Source organism: Pristiophorus japonicus, chromosome 6 (genome assembly GCF_044704955.1).
Source record: "Pristiophorus japonicus isolate sPriJap1 chromosome 6, sPriJap1.hap1, whole genome shotgun sequence".
Lineage (NCBI taxonomy): Eukaryota > Metazoa > Chordata > Chondrichthyes > Pristiophoridae > Pristiophorus > Pristiophorus japonicus.
In genome coordinates, this window is record NC_091982.1 from 82,140,255 (window position 1) to 82,158,601 (window position 18,347).

An 18,347-nucleotide genomic window follows, 5' to 3' on the forward strand; every position below is an offset into this window, starting at 1 on the left:
ACTCTTGGATAGTTGTTGACATTTTTGCATTGCTTCTTCTACAGTATATTCTGGACACACATAGGGCCCAAGTTTCCACATGATTCGCGCCTGATTTTTAGGAACAACTGGTGGAGAACGGACTATTTTAGAAATCGCAATTCTCCACATTTTTTTTTCTGCAGTTCTAGTCAGGTAGAACAGTTCTAGTTTAGAACAGAATTTTTTCTTCAAAAGGGGGCGTGTCCGGCCACTGACGCCTGATTTGAAAGTTTCCACAGTGAAAATGTACTCCAAACTAAAGTAGAATGGAGCCAGTGAAGATTTTTGTAGAACTGAAAAAACCTGTTCTACACATTACAAAATCAGGCGCAGGTTACAAATTAGGCGTCCAGAACGAGGTGGGGGGAGGCGGGGGGGGAAGGGAACTCATTAAATTCGACAATAAATCCTTATTTATACTTCTACAAATATTATACAAATAAATCCAACCTGAATAAACATTTATAAGCCAAGAAAAGATTAAATAAACCATCTTCCTACCTGTGTGAAAGTGCTTCAGCCAGGGAGAATTCTGCAGCTGTTCGTGTCGCTGAGCGGGAGAGAGAGAGAGAGAGAGAGAGAGAGGGGTGGGGTGGGGTGGGGAAGGGAGAGGTCAGGTCGGATCGGATCCAGTCCGGGAGTCGGGTCCAGTGGGGGTGGGGGGGCGGGTCGGGTCGGGGAACAGGAGCGCAGATCGGGTCAGTCGGGGGGGGGGGAGCGGGTGTCAGGTTGGGGCGGGGGGGGGGAGCGGGTGTCTGGTCGGCGGGGGGAGCGGGTGTCGGGTCGGGTCTGGGGGGGTGGGGGGAAGCGGGTGTCGGGTCGGGTCTGGTCGGCGGGGGTGGGGGGAGCGGGTGTCGGGTCTTGTCGGGGGCGGGGAGCAGGAGCTGGCCGTGGGAGGAGCCTCATTCACGCAGCCCCAGTGAGGCCATTCAGCCAGGGCTAGGGGCTGCGTGCTTCGGGCCCCTCCCACACAGTTCGGCGCCTGGAGCTACTGCACTTGCGTGCCGACTGTAGCGTGCATGTGCAGAGGTCCCGACACTGTTTTCAGCGCCGGGACCTGGCTCCACCCCCCCCACAGGTCGTGCTGGCTGTGCCAAGGGCCAGAGGACCTGTAAGTAGGTGGAGAATACCGAGGATTTTTTTAGGCGCCGTTTTAGGCGCGAAAAACAGGCGCCCAGCTCGGAGGGACGCCCATTTTTTTTCTTGTGGAAACATAGAAAATAGGTGCAGGAGTAGGCCATTCGGTCTTCGAGCCTGCACCACCATTCAATAAGATCATGGCTGATCATTCCCTCAGTACCCCTTTCCTGCTTTCTCTCCATACCCCTTGATCCCCCTAGCCATAAGGGCCATATCTAACTCCCACTTGAATATATCCAATGAACTGACATCAACAACTCTCTGCGGCAGGGAATTCCACAGGTTAACAACTCTCTGAGTGAAGAAGTTTCTCCTCATCTCAGTCCTAAAAGGCCTACCCCTCATCCTAAGACTGTGTCCCCTGGTTCTGGACTTCCCCAACATCGGGAACATTCTACCCGCATCTAAACTGTCCCGTCCCGTCAGAATCTTATATGTTTCTATGAGATCCCCTCTCACCCTTCTAAATTCCAATGTATAAAGGCCCAGTTGATCCAGTCTCTCCTCATATTTCAGTCCTGCCATCCCGGGAATCAGTTTTGTGAACTTTCGCTGCACTCCCTCAATAGCAAGAACGTCCTTCCTCAGATTAGGAGACCAAAACTGAACACAATATTCCAGGTGAGGCCTCACTTAGGCCCTGTACAACTGCAGTAAGATCTCCCTGCTCCTATACTCAAATCCCCTAGCTATGAAGGCCAACATACCATTTGCCGCCTTCACCGCCTGCTGTACCTGTATGCCAACTTTCAATGACTGATGAACCATGACACCCAGGTCTCGTTGCACCTCCTCTTTTCCTAATCTGCCGCCATTCAGATAATAATCTTTCTTCGCGTTTTTGCCCCCAAAGTGGATAACCTCACATTTGTCCACATTATACTGCATCTGCCATGCATTTGCCCACTCACCTAACCTGTCCAAGTCACCCTGCAGCCTCTTAGCGTCCCCCTCACAGCTCACACCGCCACCCAGTTTAGTGTCATCTGCAAACTTGGAGATATTACACTCAATTCCTTCATCCAAATCATTAATGTATATTGTAAATCGCTGGGGTCCCAGCACTGAGCCCTGCGGCACTCCACTAGTCACTGCCTGCCATTCTGAAAAGGACCCGTTTATCCTGACTCTCTGCTTCCTGTCTGCCAACCAGTTCTCTATCCATGTCAGTATATTACTCCCAATACCATGTGCTCTATCGACGTCAGTATATTACCCCCAAAACCCCATTATGGCTTAATTGTGCTTACTTTCTGTGTTGTTTAGCTTTCCACAAAAGAATAATTGCCATTTTTTATTTTTGTTTATTTTTCCAATTTTGTCTGCACTTCTCCGAACTCAATGACTTCAGTTGGGCAGAGTTTGAGAGCTGCTGAAACTTCTCCAATATTTTGCCCAAATGGCCATTCTCCATGCAGAGGCCTAGATTGTGAATGTTTTCAGGCAAATTTATCACAATACCATCACAGCTGAGCCAACCTAATGATTACACACACACTTTCCAACAGAATGTTTTTCTTCTCCATCTTTTCCTCCTCCTCTTCCTCCCTAGCTGAAGGAAATTGAAGCCAATTGTACACCCCCCACTTCTAACCTTGGCATCACAGCTCTGATCCTGTTTTCGCTCAATCCAGGTGAATTTTTCAGCAAGAATTTCTGAACAGTGATCAGAAACAGGAAACCTGGCTTTTTTTTCTTCTTCCTAGCCCAAGGATGCTGAGACAGTTGCACCTAACTGAAATTGGATACATTCCTGATCTGTGTGGTTGAGGTCCATACTAGATAGTGCATTTACAATTAGAGAAGATTTTTTAAATAAATAAACAGGTGAAAAATCTCAGTTAAAATGGTTGGTATTTAACCAGAATATAATTACAGCAGGGAGAAGTGGTGGGGTTATTAGTGATCTATTTGTATAGTAAACAGACGTTTTCAAGATTCACAGGGGAGTAATTTTACCTCCAAAAGGAGGTTAAAATATTAAAAATCCAAAACAGGAACCCACCCGTACCGGTGCAGCTCCAGCTGAGAGAAGTCAAAAAAGAAGTAGAAAGAAATCAAAAGGTGACGTCACAGCCAACGTGGTAAGTGATTGGCTGCTGATTGGTGAGTAGTTTTTCTTTTTCTTTATTAGTCAGTAACTTTTAACATTGTTGTCGGCAATTTAAGTGTATCTAAGGGTTAAGTCATGGCAGGACAGCTCGGTCATGTGATATGCTCCTCCTGTACCATGTGGGAACACGGGGACAACACCAGTGTCCCTGACGACTACATGTGCGGGAAGTGTGTCCACCTCCGGCTACTGATGGTCCGCGTTGCGGAGTTGGAGCTGAAGGTGGATTCACTCTGGAGCATCCACGATGCTGAGAATGACGTGAGTATCACGTGTAGCGAGTTGGTCTTACCGCAGGAGAAGGGTCCACAGCCAGCGAGGGAATGGAAGACCAGCAGGAAGAGTAGTGCAAGGAAGGTAGTGCAGGGGTCCCCTGTGGTCATCCCACTGCAAAACAGATACACTGCTTTGAGTGCTGTTGAGGGGGATGACTCATCAGGAGTGGGCAGCAGCAGCCAAGTTCATGGCACCGTGGCTGGCTCTGTTGCACAGGAGGGCAGGAAAAAGAGTGGGCGAGCGATAGTGATAGGGGATTCAATTGTAAGGGGAATAGATAGGCGTTTCTGCGGCCGCAACCGAGACTCCAGGATGGTATGTTGCCTCCCTGGTGCAAGGGTCAAGGATGTCTCGGAGCGGGTGCAGGACATTCTAAAAAGGGAGAGAGAACAGCCAGTTGTCGTGGTGCACGTTGGTACCAATGACATAGGTAAAAAAAGGGATGAGTTCCTACGAAATGAATTTAAGGAGCTAGGAGCTAAATTAAAAAGTAGTAATCTCGGGATTGCTACCAGTGCCACGTGCTAGTCAGAGTAGGAATCGCAGGATAGCTCAGATGAATACGTGGCTTGAGCAATGGTGCAGCAGGGAGGGATTCAAATTCCTGGGGCATTGGAACCGGTTCTGGGGGAGGTGGGACCAGTACAATCCGGACGGTCTGCACCTGGGCAGAATCGGAACCAATGTCCTCGGGGGAGTGTTTGCTAGTGCTGTTGGGGAGGAGTTAAACTAATATGGCAGGGGGATGGGAACCAATGCAGGGAGATAGAGGGAAACAAAAAGGAGGCAAAAACAAAAGACAGAAAGGAGATGAGGAAAAGTGGAGGGCAGAGAAACCCAAGGCAAAGAACAAAAAGGGCCATTGTACAGCAAAATTCTAAAAGGACAGAGGGTGTTAAAAAAACAAGCCTAAAGGCTTTGTGTCTTAATGCAAGGAGTATCCGCAATAAGGTGGATGAATTAACTGTGCAAATAGATGTTAACAAATATGATGTGATTGGGATTACGGAGACGTGGCTCCAGGATGAGCAGGGCTGGGAACTCAACATCCAGGGGTATTCAACATTCAGGAAGGATAGAATAAAAGGAAAAGGAGGTGGGGTGGCATTGCTGGTTAAGGAGGAGATTAAGGCAATAGTTAGGAAGGACATTAGCTTGGATGATGTGGAATCTATATGGGTAGAGCTGCAGAACACCAAAGGGCAAAAAACGTTAGTGGGAGTTGTGTACAGACCTCCAAACAGTAGTAGTGATGTTGGGGAGGGCATCAAACAGGAAATTAGGGGTGCGTGCAATAAAGGTGCAGCAGTTATAATGGGTGACTTTAATATGCACATAGATTGGGCTAACCAAACTGGAAGCAATACGGTGGAGGAGGATTTTCTGGAGTGCATAAGGGATGGTTTTTTAGACCAATATGTCGAGGAACCAACTAGGGGGGAGGCCATCTTAGACTGGGTGTTATGTAATGAGAAAGGATTAATTAGCAATCTCGTTGTGCGAGGCCCCTTGGGGAAGAGTGACCATAATATGGTGGAATTCTGCATTAGGATGGAGAATGAAACAGTTAATTCAGAGACCATGGTCCAGAACTTAAAGAAGGCTAACTTTGAAGGTATGAGGCGTGAATTGGCTGAGATGGATTGGCGAATGATACTTAAGGGGTTGACTGTGGATGGGCAATGGCAGACATTTAGAGACCGCATGGATGAACTACAACAATTGTACATTCCTGTCTGGCATAGAAATAAAAAAGGGAAGGTGGCTCAACCGTGGCTATCAAGGGAAATCAGGGATAGTATTAAAGCCAAGGAAGTGGCATACAAATTGGCCAGAAATAGCAGCGAACCTGGGGACTGGGAGAAATTTAGAACTCAGCAGAGGAGGACAAAGGGTTTGATTAGGGCAGGGAAAATGGAGTATGAGAAGAAGCTTGCAGGGAACATTAAGACGGATTGCAAAAGTTTCTATAGATATGTAAAGAGAAAAAGGTTAGTAAAGACAAACGTAGGTCCCCTGCAGTCAGAATCAGGGGAAGTCATAACGGGGAACAAAGAAATGGCGGACCAATTGAACAAGTACTTTGGTTCGGTATTCACGAAGGAGGACACGAACAACCTTCCGGTTATAAAAGGGGTCGGGGGGTCTAGTAAGGAGGAGGAACTGAGGGAAATCCTTATTAGCCGGGAAATTGTGTTGGGGAAATTGATGGGATTGAAGGCCGATAAATCCCCAGGGCCTGATGGACTGCATCCCAGAGTACTTAAGGAGGTGGCCTTGGAAATAGTGGATGCGTTGACAGTCATTTTCCAACATTCCATTGACTCTGGATCAGTTCCTATGGAGTGGAGGGTAGCCAATGTAACCCCACTTTTTAAAAAAGGAGGGAGAGAGAAAACAGGGAATTATAGACCGGTCAGCCTGACATCGGTAGTGGGTAAAATGATGGAATCAATTATTAAGGATGTCATAGCAGTGCATTTGGAAAGAGGTGACATGATAGGTCCAAGTCAGCATGGATTTGTGAAAGGGAAATCATGCTTGACAAATCTTCTGGAATTTTTTGAGGATGTTTCCAGTAGAGTGGATAAGGGAGAACCAGTTGATGTGGTATATTTGGACTTTCAGAAGGCGTTCGACAAGGTCCCACACAAGAGATTGATGTGCAAAGTTAGAGCACATGGGATTGGGGGTAGTGTACTGACATGGATTGAGAACTGGTTGTCAGACAGGAAGCAAAGAGTAGGAGTAAATGGGTACTTTTCAGAATGGCAGGCAGTGACTAGTAGGGTACCGCAAGGTTCTGTGCTGGGGCCCCAGCTGTTTACACTGTACATTAATGATTTAGATGAGGGGATTAAATGTAGTATCTCCAAATTTGCGGATGACACTAAGTTGGGTGGCACTGTGAGCTGCGAGGAGGATGCTGTGAGGCTGCAGAGCGACTTGGATAGGTTAGGTGAGTGGGCAAATGCATGGCAGATGAAGTATAATGTGGATAAATGTGAGGTTATCCACTTTGGTGGTAAAAACAGAGAGACAGACTATTATCTGAATGGTGACAGATTAGGAAAAGGGGAGGTGCAATGAGACCTGGGTGTCATGGTACATCAGTCATTGAAGGTTGGCATGCAGGTGCAGCAGGCGGTTAAGAAAGCAAATGGCATGTTGGCCTTCATAGCAAGGGGATTTGAGTACAGGGGCAGGGAGGTGTTGCTACAGTTGTACAGGGCATTGGTGAGGCCACACCTCTGGAGTATTGTGTACAGTTTTGGTCTCCTAACCTGAGGAAGGACATTCTTGCTATTGAGGGAGTGCAGCGAAGGTTCACCAGACTGATTCCCGGGATGGCGGGACTGACCTATCAAGAAAGACTGGATCAACTGGGCTTGTATTCACTGGAGTTCAGAAGAATGAGAGGGGACCTCATAGAAACATATAAAATTCTGACGGGGTTAGACAGGTTAGATGCAGGAAGAATGTCCCCAATGTTGGGGAAGTCCAGAACCAGGGGTCACAGTCTAAGGATAAGGCGTAAGCCATTTAGGACCGAGATGCGGAGGAACTTCTTCACCCAGAGAGTGGTGAACCTGTGGAATTCTCTACCACAGAAAGTTGTTGAGGCCAATTCACTAAATATATTCAAAAAGGAGTTAGATGAGGTCCTTACTGCTAGGGGGATCAAGGGGTATGGCGAGAAAGCAGGAATGGGGTACTGAAGTTGAATGTTCAGCCATGAACTCATTGAATGGCGGTGCAGGCTAGAAGGGCCGAATGGCCTACTCCTGCACCTATTTTCTATGTTTCTATGTTTCTATGTTTCTATTTCTGGCTTTAACTGAGATGGGACATGGGCTGGGCGACCAATCAATTCGCAGGAGGCGGGCCGGTCATTGAATCATTTTAAGGAGGCTGCATGCCTTAATTTTTAGAGTTTCTATTTTTAACCAATGCTGATCAGTTAAAAGGAGGCAAAAAATGCTAGATCCATCAGATAGGAGCTTTTAAAGCGGTGTCAGGTACAACAGGAGTGTTTCCTGCAGGCCCAACAAGCTTAAACACCCTCCCCCACCTCCATAATCGCTCTTTCTCTCCCCTCCACCCCCCAACCCCACCCTCCCGGCCCAAATCACCAGTCTGTTTTTTTTTTGTTAAACACGCATGTCGTGGAATTAAAACTGGATATTAATGAATTGTGCAATATTGAAGAATCAGAATTATGGTATTGGGACAGATTATGAAAGGTGCAGCCATTGTTACTATTTTCTAGATTCAGAAATTGTTTTGAACTTAATGTCAGTCATTCAATTTTATAATTTGGAATGAATCACTCATTCTCTCACTTATTGTGCTGAATAGAAATGTTTATTTTGTGGGCTGTGAAAATCCTCATCATCATTACACTAAGGTAGCTCTGCATTCTCTTGGTGATTGAACTCTGCATACTTGGATTTTTTTTTTTGTCATTTTTTGTGTGGCATGACATTAAGTTGCTCCAGATTCTTGGGTATGCTTTTAAAAAAGGACATATGAGACAGATAAAATCTTTTTGCTTCCTGCTTTGTTGAAGTTTATTGCCTTTGTACAAACTGCATTTTATTTTAGGTGCATATGCTACTATGTTCTATTCTGAAACGGAGTCATTTAATCTTGTCTTGCACTTTGCTATTTACTGTAAGTTGTGGTTTTTAATATAAAAATGAAAGTGATGGGGAAAATTGTAAATAATGTCTTATCATGTAGATCTTTATTGCTATAATCCCTTTCCGTGGTATTCCTGTTGTTGAAGTTGTTTGAAATAGCAAAATATCGTTATTCCAGCATATTGGAAAACTGAAGAGCGTGTCAAGCTGTCTCCATTTTGCAAATTGTGATATTTACAGCCGCCTTCTGCCACTCTCTAGCAGAAATGAGCAAAAATGCACACAATTCCTGTTAAGATCCTGAATTTGGAATTAATTCATCGTTGATATTTCAAACTAGAAGGAAGTGCTGATGTTTTTAAAAAAAAGTCTAGATTGCACGCTGTCTCTCAACAGATGATTATTTAGATATCAGTATCAGAAGCCTGAAACGTTTGTGACTTCCTCCTCTTGACATCCTCATCTAATACTTCAGCTTTCATAAATACAAATGCTACAAAGTCTGAACTTCATCTTGAATCTTTTTTATCCATGCATTGGGTGAGGTTCATGGAGAGGAAGATGGTGACACCTTGGTGTGTTACATTTAGCATCAGACAGCAACCTATGTGTTCAAAACATATATTTTATTTTGAATTATTTTTCTTTGAATTTTTTCCAAGTGCTTTTTTCCATTCCAGTTTTCTTCCAGACTCTCCTGAAAGCCGTGACTCATGCTGGCGTACAATTTAATAAGTACTGACGGCTGGCCAGTCCTCATCAAAGTGTGAGGATTCATTTGTAATCATTGACAGGCTATGTTACTGAGGAGAGCATCACAACCAAACTTTGTCCTACTCTCACCTGACACATTCCCACTTTCCAGTTACTAGATAATTATCCGATGTGGGAGCCCTTGCCTAACATGAGAACTGAAAGACTTATTGTAATGCCTGCAATGCTGTTTTCCCTGAGATCAGCTAATTTGACAGACTGCCATTTAAAAAAAAATCCATATTTAAAAGAAAATATAATTCTGCTCAGTAATTTATTTTGTCGAATGAGCAGTGTAAAATCTGGTGACAAACATACAAAGATCATTTGCTATACATGAGACAATATAGGCAAACAAAACACTTCTCTAATGAGCTGACATCGGTACAAGGCCACTAGCAGCCAAGACAATATTGGTAAGGAATCTGGAGATTAATTAACTACAAATTCTGAGTGGAACAGGAGCTATATCTCCAACAGTACTCACATGTTGATTAAATCTGGAGCTACCGATCCTGTTTAAAATTGAAGAAAGTTCATTTTGTCTGACTAAGCAATCTTCCACAGCATGCATATTCATCCAGACTCGATGGGAGTTCCCTTTATCATCATCGACAGGTGTGCAGCTGCATACTGCATATAATAGAACATCTTTAAGCCTTCTCCATTCCAGATCCAAATCGATTTTACTCCTTCAAATAGGACCTAGATAAAATTTTGTCTGGGAACAGGAGGTTAACAGAAATGGATGCTGCCATGCTGCAACCACTGGGGTAGCACTGTGTAGGAGCACTAGGACAGGCAAAGGCACACGGAAGACAGGCCCTGAGGAATGCACAAGGGTGATAAGTTTGCATTTGTATGTAGTATGCATGCTTTGATTTGTAAATTTGGTTTGGAATGTTCATTTTGTGTTAGCTTTTATTTTTGCCTTGTGGCCAAGCAGGCACCGTGATGATCAGTGACAGAGGGGAAGGTAAGGTGTGGGACTGTTGGTGAATGGGGAATTGGGGTTGTGTTTACTGGTATTGTACTCGGATGAGTTCTTCGGACAGCCATGTCGTCAGCGGATAGCACTTGTCACCCAGTAGCCATCCTTTGGTTTGCTGCGATGGCTCAAATGCAGATAGTGTCAGCTGTGGCTCAGTGAGTAGCACTTTCACCTCTGAGTCAGAAGGTTGTGGGTTCAAGTCCCACTCACAAATAATCTAGGCTGACACTCCAGTGGAGTGCTGAGGGAAGCATTGCGCCGTCGGAGGTGTCGTGTTTCGGATGAGACATTAAACCGAGGCCCTGACTGCTCTCTCAGGTAGACGTAAAAGATCCCATGGCACTATTTCGAAGAAGAGCAGGGGAGCCATCCTGGTGTCCGAGCTAATATTTATCCCTCCATCAACAAAACAGATTATCTGGTCATTATCACATTCCTGTTTGTGGGAGCTTGCTTGTGTGCAGATTGGCTGCCACGTTTCCTACATCACAACAGTGACTACACTTCAAAAGTACTTGATTGGCTGTAAAGCTCTTTTGAGACGTCCGGTGGTTGTGAAAGGTGCTACGTAAATCCAAGTCTTGCTTTCTATGGCACAGCAGATTGCCACTGAATGATCGCATCATGACTGCTGCCAGGATATCGGGCATTGACCTGCATGATTTACTGCTAATAGTCCCACACCAATTGGACATTGAGAGAGTGGAATCCATTTCGGTTGCGGCCAGCGCTGCCCGCAAATAACGTACGTGGAATCAATGGCATCCTGCACCATGGGTAAGCTAGCAATCCTAGCGAAGCTGCGTGTTCACTCCGCCTGCTGCTCTCTGGCAACAGAGAATCAAATGTTACCAGCTCTCATTGAATACAGAGGCTCAGCGATCTCCCTTGCGCAACAGTGGATGGCAAACTGCGAGATGTTGCAAATATCTCCAGCTCCAGCCTGACAGTAGCCTGACGCATAAATGTTCATCGCCACAGTCACTTTCATAGCCACTGGCAATGGGATCCTCGTCCTGCTTGGAGGTTGCAGTTGTGACTGCAGCAGGAGGCAGATTTCAGTGAGGACGTCCCTAGTGAAGCGCAGACATCTCGCACATTATTCCTCACTGAGGTTCAGGTAGGAGAATTGCCTCCTGAACTCCCTGGGTGGATTTGGCCTCCTGCTGAGAGCTCTTCTCCCCATCCTCCTCCTCCCTTTTCCAGCAGCTTGTCCTGCTCGGCATGGCTTCTGCTCATTCTCCAAGTCATGCTGTACTAATGCACCCATGTCTCGGAGCAACTAGTTTTTGCAGAAGCCTTGAAGTCAGGACAAAATCATTCAGCACCTGCCACACCACTCCCTGTAGACTTTAGTAACTTTAAAGAATGCTCAAAAATATCAAACATTCATGCAAATATATAAACTGTCAATAGAAATCAATCAGCAACTAACCTGAAAGTTGATGATCCCTTTAAATAGTGCTGGTGGGGGGTCCTTCTTGCCGCTGAACACTTGTTCAGCTGTGCGAGATTAAGAGAGGACTTCGGTGGAGTGTTGAGCTCCAAAATGGCACCGCTGGCATCAAATCAGGGTTTCATGTTGATTGACGCCAGGATCTGCCTAATCTGCATAATTCCAGTGGATGCTCACTGAGCAAGCACCCTCACCAATATGGTGTCTGGCACAACTTGCACCAGACTTGTGCGCGCGTACTGCGGAAGCCATTTTGGAGCTCTTAGGACACTTGTTGATTCGAATTTTACACCCATTGTGTTTTTTATTCAATTGCCTTTGGGGATCAGGAAGTGTTTATGCAAGTTATTTTCTGAGAAGATTAAATAGGTGGGTTGGAGTCCATTCTAAAACGGTATCGTCTGTGAAGGGTGTAAGCTTGGCAGCCTGGCCTTTTCTTTTTCCTTGCTTTTTTCATTGGCTGTATGTTCAGTTATTTTTCCATCGTTAATCAGCCAATGTGTTGACTGTAATGGGAAATTCTTTAGCCCTGCTGCTGCAGAATGCTCATTTCACATGCATGCATTGGCAAAGTTAGTGTCCTCTCTCTCTCTCTCTCTCTCTCTCTCTCTCTCTCTCTCTCTCTCTCTGCTTGCCTATACGAATCGTCAAGTGTGGCAATGTTCATGTCTTGCTTGACATCCATCAAGAATTGTGCCCATTAAGTATCAGTATCTTCATTGCTATATAGAAAACCGGGATCAGTTAACCGTGTACTTAAACCAACTGCTGGAGAACAAGCCATCAAAATCTAATTTGCGGCCGTCTGAACAGAAAACGGGTCTGCATCGTTTCCGTGCTGCTGCACAAGCTACACGGGACGTGGTGTCTCTGGTGAACAAAGCAAAAGGACTTGACATTCAAAGTTAGTTTGGTATCATTGATTTTTTAAACAACTGCTATTATGAATTGATGAGCACTTTTGAAGGGTAGCCTGACCATGAATTCTTGTACAGACTAAGCAGGATGTCCATATGATGAGCCAAATGATGCTTGCTATAACAGAAAGGGGAGGAATCCCATCGGTTTCCCTGCCTCTCTAAAAATTGAGCTCTTCATGAAGTAATTGTAACTTTTAACAATTCTTATATTTCTGATGATGTACCTATGGGTCTTTTTTCGCTTTTCTATTTTAGAAAACAATGTGTTTTGTTGCCATCATCTAGGAAACAGGTGATGGGGAATTTTAAAAACACTTAATCCAGTTGATATGGCAGATTTTGCTAAAGCACTTGCTAAAGGATTATTAATTTCTATTGATATAAAGGGAACTCCTGAATTTTGTCAGGCTCAATGCCCATATTAGTCTTTCTCTCTGCCTTCCTTCCTCTCCTCACCCTCACTGTTTGATCAAGAAAAGGATAATATAAGTACTGATGTTTATTACTGCAGCTCCCACAAGATTTTATTTTATCCATTTATTGTTGTTTTTAAAGTAGTCCTTGTTACCTTCTTTAAAACAGAGGTTACAAGCTGTATCTTGCATTTTTTTAAATAATGATCTGTCATCTAACTTTTTTCAATATCTTTAAAAAGTGTTCAGTCTGCACTTGTCTGAATCTTCCAACCTGTCAAGCTTGAGAAGGATCTCTGTCGCGCTCCCCCCCCTTTTGCGCTGCCCCCCCCAAGCCGCACTGCCCCCCCCCACAGGCCGCGCTGCACCCCCCCCAGGCCGTGCTGCCCCCTCCCCCTCTGTTGTGCCGTGCCCCGTCTCTGTCCAATTACACCACATCCACTGGTTCCCCTTTATCCACCCTGTTCGTTACATCATCAAAGAATTCCAGTAAATTTGTCAAACATGACTTGCCCTTCATAAATCCATGCTGACTTTGTCTGACCAAATTATGCTTTTCCAAATGTCCTGCTACTGCTTCTTTAATAATGTACTCCAACATTTTTCCAACCACAGATGTTAGGATAACTGGTCCAATGTTTTCAAACATAAGCTGCTCAGTGGCTGTTTCATCTTTTCATGGCAGAGGACCCCGAGGCTGAAGAACAAGGCTCGGCTTCCAATCTGGCTTGACTCCCAGTTAGATGCCAGGAAGTCTGCCTCTCATGTGCAAATGACCCAATGGCTATGGTCCGGGAGGCATCTCCACGGGTGGATGGATGTTTTTCACCCACCCGCACCACAGATGTGCCCCATTTGGAAAATTCATGCCCTTTTCCTCTTCCATTCCAAACCATTTGCACCTGGCCAGCTTACATAGGAACAGGGGTAGGCCATTCAGCCCCTCGGGCCTGTTCCTCCATTCAATGAGGTTGATCTGTATCTTGACTCCATCCACTCACATCAGCTCCATATCCTTTTAAGGAGCTCTTTCATAGTGCTCAACAATAATATTCCAGTGAAAAAGAAGGGCGGTAAGAGAAGGGGTAATCAGCCGTGGATAACCAAGGAAATAAAGGAGAGTATCAAATTAAAAACCAGTGCGTATAAGGTGACCAAGGTTAGTAGGAAACTAGAAGATTGGGAAAATTTTAAATGACAGCAAAGAATTACTAAGAAAGCAATAAAGAAAGGAAAGATAGATTACAAAAGTAAACTTGCGCAAAACATAAAAACAGATAGTAAAAGCTTTTACCGATATATAAAACGGAAGAGAGTGACTAAAGTAAATGTTGGTCCCTTAGAAGATGAGAAGGGGGATTTAATAATGGGAAATGTGGAAATGGCTGAGACCTTAAACAATTATTTTGCTTCAGTCTTCACAGTGGAAGACACAAAAAGTCCCCTGGTCCTGATGAAATGCATCCCAGGGTATTAAAAGAGATGGCAGAAGTTATCGCAGATGCATTCGTTATAATCTACCAAAATTCTCTGGCCTCTGGGGAGGTACCAGCGGATTGGAAAGCAGCTAATGTAACGCCTCTGTTTAAAAAAGGGGGCAGACAAAAGGCAGGTAACTATAGGCCAGTTAGTTTAACATCTGTAGTGGAGAAAATGCTTGAAGCTATCATTAAGGAAGAAATAGCGGGACATCTAGATAGGAATAGTGCAATCAAGCAGACGCAACATGGATTCATGAAGGGGAAATCATGTTTAACTAATTTACTGGAATTCTTTAAGGATATAACGAGCATTGTGGATAGAGGTGTACCGATGGATGTGGTGTATTTAGATTTCTAAAAGGCATTCGATAAGGTGCCACACAAAAGGTTCCTGCAGAAGATAAAGGTACTTGGAGTCAGAGGAAATGTATTAGCATGGATTGAGAATTGGCTGGCTAACAGAAAGCAGAGAGTCGGGATAAGTGGGTCCTTTTCGGGTTGGAAATCGGTGGTTAGTGGTGTGCCACAGGGATCGGTGCTGGGACCACAATTGTTTACAATATACATAGATGATCTAGAAGAGGGGACAGAGTGTAGTGTAACAAAATTTGCAGATGACACAAAGATTAGTGGGAAAGTGGGTTGTGTAGAGGACATAGAGAGGCTGCAAAGAGATTTAGATAGGTTAAGCGAATGGGCTAAGGTTTGGCAGATGGAATACAATGTCGGAAAATGTGAGGTCATCCACCTTGGGGAAAAAAAAACAGTAAAAGAGAATATTATTTGAATGGGGAGAAATTACAACATGCTGCGGTACAGAGGGACCTGGGGGTCCTTGTGCATGAATCCCAAAAAGTTAGTTTGCAGGTGCAGCAGGTAATCAGGAAGGCGAATGGAATGTTGGCCTTCATTGCAAGAGGGATGGAGTACAAAAGCAGGGAGGTCCTGCTGCAACTGTACAGGGTATTGGTGAGGCCGCACCTGGAGTACTGTGTGCAGTTTTGGTCACCTTACTTAAGGAAGGATATACTAGCCTTGGAGGGGGTACAGAGACGATTCACTAGTCTGATTCCAGAGATGAGGGGGTTACCTTATGATGATAGATTGAGTAGACTGGGTCTTTACTTGTTGGAGTTCAGAAGGATGAGGGGTGATCTTATAGAAACATTTAAAATAATGAAAGGGATAGACAAGATAGAGGCAGAGAGATTGTTTCCACTGGTCGGGGAGACTAGAACTAGGGGGCACAGCCTCAAAATATGGGGGAGCCAATTTAAAACCGAGTTGAGAAGGAATTTCTTCTCCCAGAGGGTTGTGAATCTGTGGAATTCTCTGCCCAAGGAAGCAGTTGAGGCTAGCTCATTGAATGTATTCAAATCACAGATAGATAGATTTTTAACCAATAAGGGAATTAAGGGTTACGGGGAGCGGGCGGGTAAGTGGAGCTGAGTCCACGGCCAGATCAGCCATGATCTTTTTGAATGGCGGAGCAGGCTCGAGGGGCTAGATGGCCTACTCCTGTTCCTAATTCTTATATTTTTATTATGTTCTTATGTAATACCCTTGGCCAGCAAAAGTCCAGCAATCTCAGATTTAAAATTATTAATTGAGCTAGCATATATTGCATTTTGCGTTAAGAGGTGTTTCCTAATTCCGCTCCTGAATGGCTTGGCTCCGATTTTAAGGTTATGCCCTTTGGCCTAGACGTCCCCACTAGCGGAAATAGTTTCTCTCTATCTACCCTGTCAATCCTTTCAAAATCCTAAAAACCTCAATCAAATCACGCCTTAACCTTTTATATTCCAGAGAATGCAAGCAGAGTTGATGCAATCTCTTCTCATTATCTAACCGTTGGTGCCCTGGTAACATTCTGGAGAATCTGTGCTGCATTCCTTCCAAGGCCACTATATCCTTTCTAAGGTGCAGTGCCCAGAACTGTACACAGTACTCCAGATGTCGTCTATCCAGGGCTTTATTTGGCTGTAGCAAAACTTCATCCGCTTTATATTGGTGTACAGGGTATTGGTGAGGCCACACCTGGAGTACTGCGTGCAGTTTTGGTTTCCATATTTATAAAAGGATATTCTTTGGAGGCAGTTCAGAGAAGGTTCACTAAGTTGATTCCGGAGATGGGGGGTGGTTGACTTATGAGGAAAGGTTGAGTAGGTTGGGCCTCTAATCATTGGAATTCAGAAGAATGAGAGATGATCTTATCGAAACGTGTAAGATTATGAGGGGGCTTGACAGGGTGAATGCAGAGAGGATGTTTCCACTGATGGGGTGACTAGAACTAGAGGGCATGAACTTAGAATAAGGGGCCGCCCATTTAAAACAGAGATGAGGAGAAATTTCTTCTGGGGGTTGTGAATCTGGAATTCGCTGCCTCAGAGAGCTGTGGAAGCTGGGACATTGAATAAATTTAAGACAGAAATAGATAGTTTCTTAAACGATAAGGGGTTATGGGGAGCGGGCGGGGAAGTGGAGCTGAGTCCATGATCAGATCAGCCATGATCTTATTGAATGGCGGAGCAGGCTCGAGGGGCCTCATGGCCTACTCCTGCTCCTATTTCTTATGTTCTTATATTGTAGCCCTGTAGTTATAAAGGCTAACATCCCATTAGCCTTTTGATTATTTTTTGTACCTGACTATTACATTTTAGTGCTCGGTGTCCATAGACCCCGAAATTTCTTTGGACTTCCGCTGTTCCTAGTTTTTCACCATTTAAAAATTATTCAGATTTATCTTTTTTTGGTCCAAAATGGATGACCTCTGCATTGAAATCCATCTGCCACTTTTTTGCCCATTCACCTAATCCCAATGTCTCTTTGTAATTCTATGCTCCCATCTACACTACTTACTATATCACCAAACTTTGTGTCGTTGGCAAACTTGGATATATGACTCTTTCTTGTGTTAATCTAAGTCATTAGTAAATATAGTGAATATGTAAGGCCCTAGCACGGATCCTGATGGGACACCACGAGTCAGTTCCTTTAAATTAGAGTACATGACCATCATCCCTATTCTCTGCCTTCTACTCTGCAACTTTGGGGTCTTAATCTGATAGCCCCAATATAAAATTACGAACTGTGCACTAGCAGAACCCCTTCTACTATGCAGCATACTACAGGGAGCCACTGCATGTCTGGGCTGCACCACATGCACAAAAAAAATGTGCTACTTTCATGCTCATTAGGACATTGTAGACATGCCAGCCTCCATATTTGTCTCTTCCGTCATTTATAAGATTCTCCTTTATTACAGACAGGAAAATGATGGATAAGAAAAGATCTACTGATCCATCTAGTCTGTCCCACACAGTTGTGATACCATATGTATCACAGTATATACACTTCCCACCCACCCAGTACTATGTCATCAACTGGGAGAGACAAAAAAGCAGATAAAAACCCAGACCAATTAAGGGGTAAAATGGAAAATTCCTTTCTGACCCCTGTAAGCAATCAAAACTATTCTGGGAGATCACATTGGCTCTGATATACATAACAGAATACCAACATCTTCAAGAGATGATCTCTACCCTAGCGAAAAATACAATGAATCCGCATTCACCACATGAGCCACAGGTCCACTATTTTCAGGGAAAAGAAGAACCCCCTCGTATCCAACCTAGTTCTACCCTTGTATGATTTGTAAGCATGACCCCAGATCCTCCCTAACCAATTCAATTGAAATAATTGGTCTATATCAACACAATCTAAGCCTTTCATTATTTTATAAACCTCGATCAAATCAGCCCCTGCTTTATGCTGCTTGAAATTATAGGAAGCTATTTGGGTAACTAAGGTGTTTTAAACTGCGAATTAATCATGTGGCCTTCCTCTACACCCTTTCCAAAGCCTCAATATCCCCCACCATGAGAAGACCAAAACTGGGCACTGTCTTCTATTTGAGGCCGAGCCAAGGTCTTATACAAGTTCACTACAAGAAGGCAGTATTTTTTGTCCCAAAAATGGGTCCCCCAGGCATTATAATACCGTTGGATCTTTGCTTTAAAAGCATATGTTTCTGTGCACTTTGCCTCGTTCAGAAATATTTTTTTTCATAAAACAACAACAAAAATGGTTCTCTCTTCTATGTGGAAAAGCTTTTAATCTTTAAGTGTTTAAAAAAGAGAA

At 44.3% G+C, this 18,347-nt stretch overlaps 1 protein-coding gene across 7 annotated transcripts in view; it reads left to right on the top strand.

Moving 5' to 3' along the window:
- Nucleotides 1-18,347, top strand: part of LOC139265726 (phosphorylase b kinase regulatory subunit alpha, skeletal muscle isoform-like) — a 259,565-nt gene that overhangs the window by 134,643 nt on the left and 106,575 nt on the right. For 5 of the 7 annotated variants that reach the window (XM_070883020.1, XM_070883021.1, XM_070883022.1 and 2 more), the window contains exon 19: nucleotides 12,124-12,297. The exons of the other annotated variants lie outside the window; for them this stretch is intronic. In XM_070883020.1, the coding sequence (XP_070739121.1) occupies nucleotides 12,124-12,297 (174 nt within the window). The remainder of the gene's footprint in view (nucleotides 1-12,123; nucleotides 12,298-18,347) is intronic. 7 annotated transcript variants of the gene reach the window in all.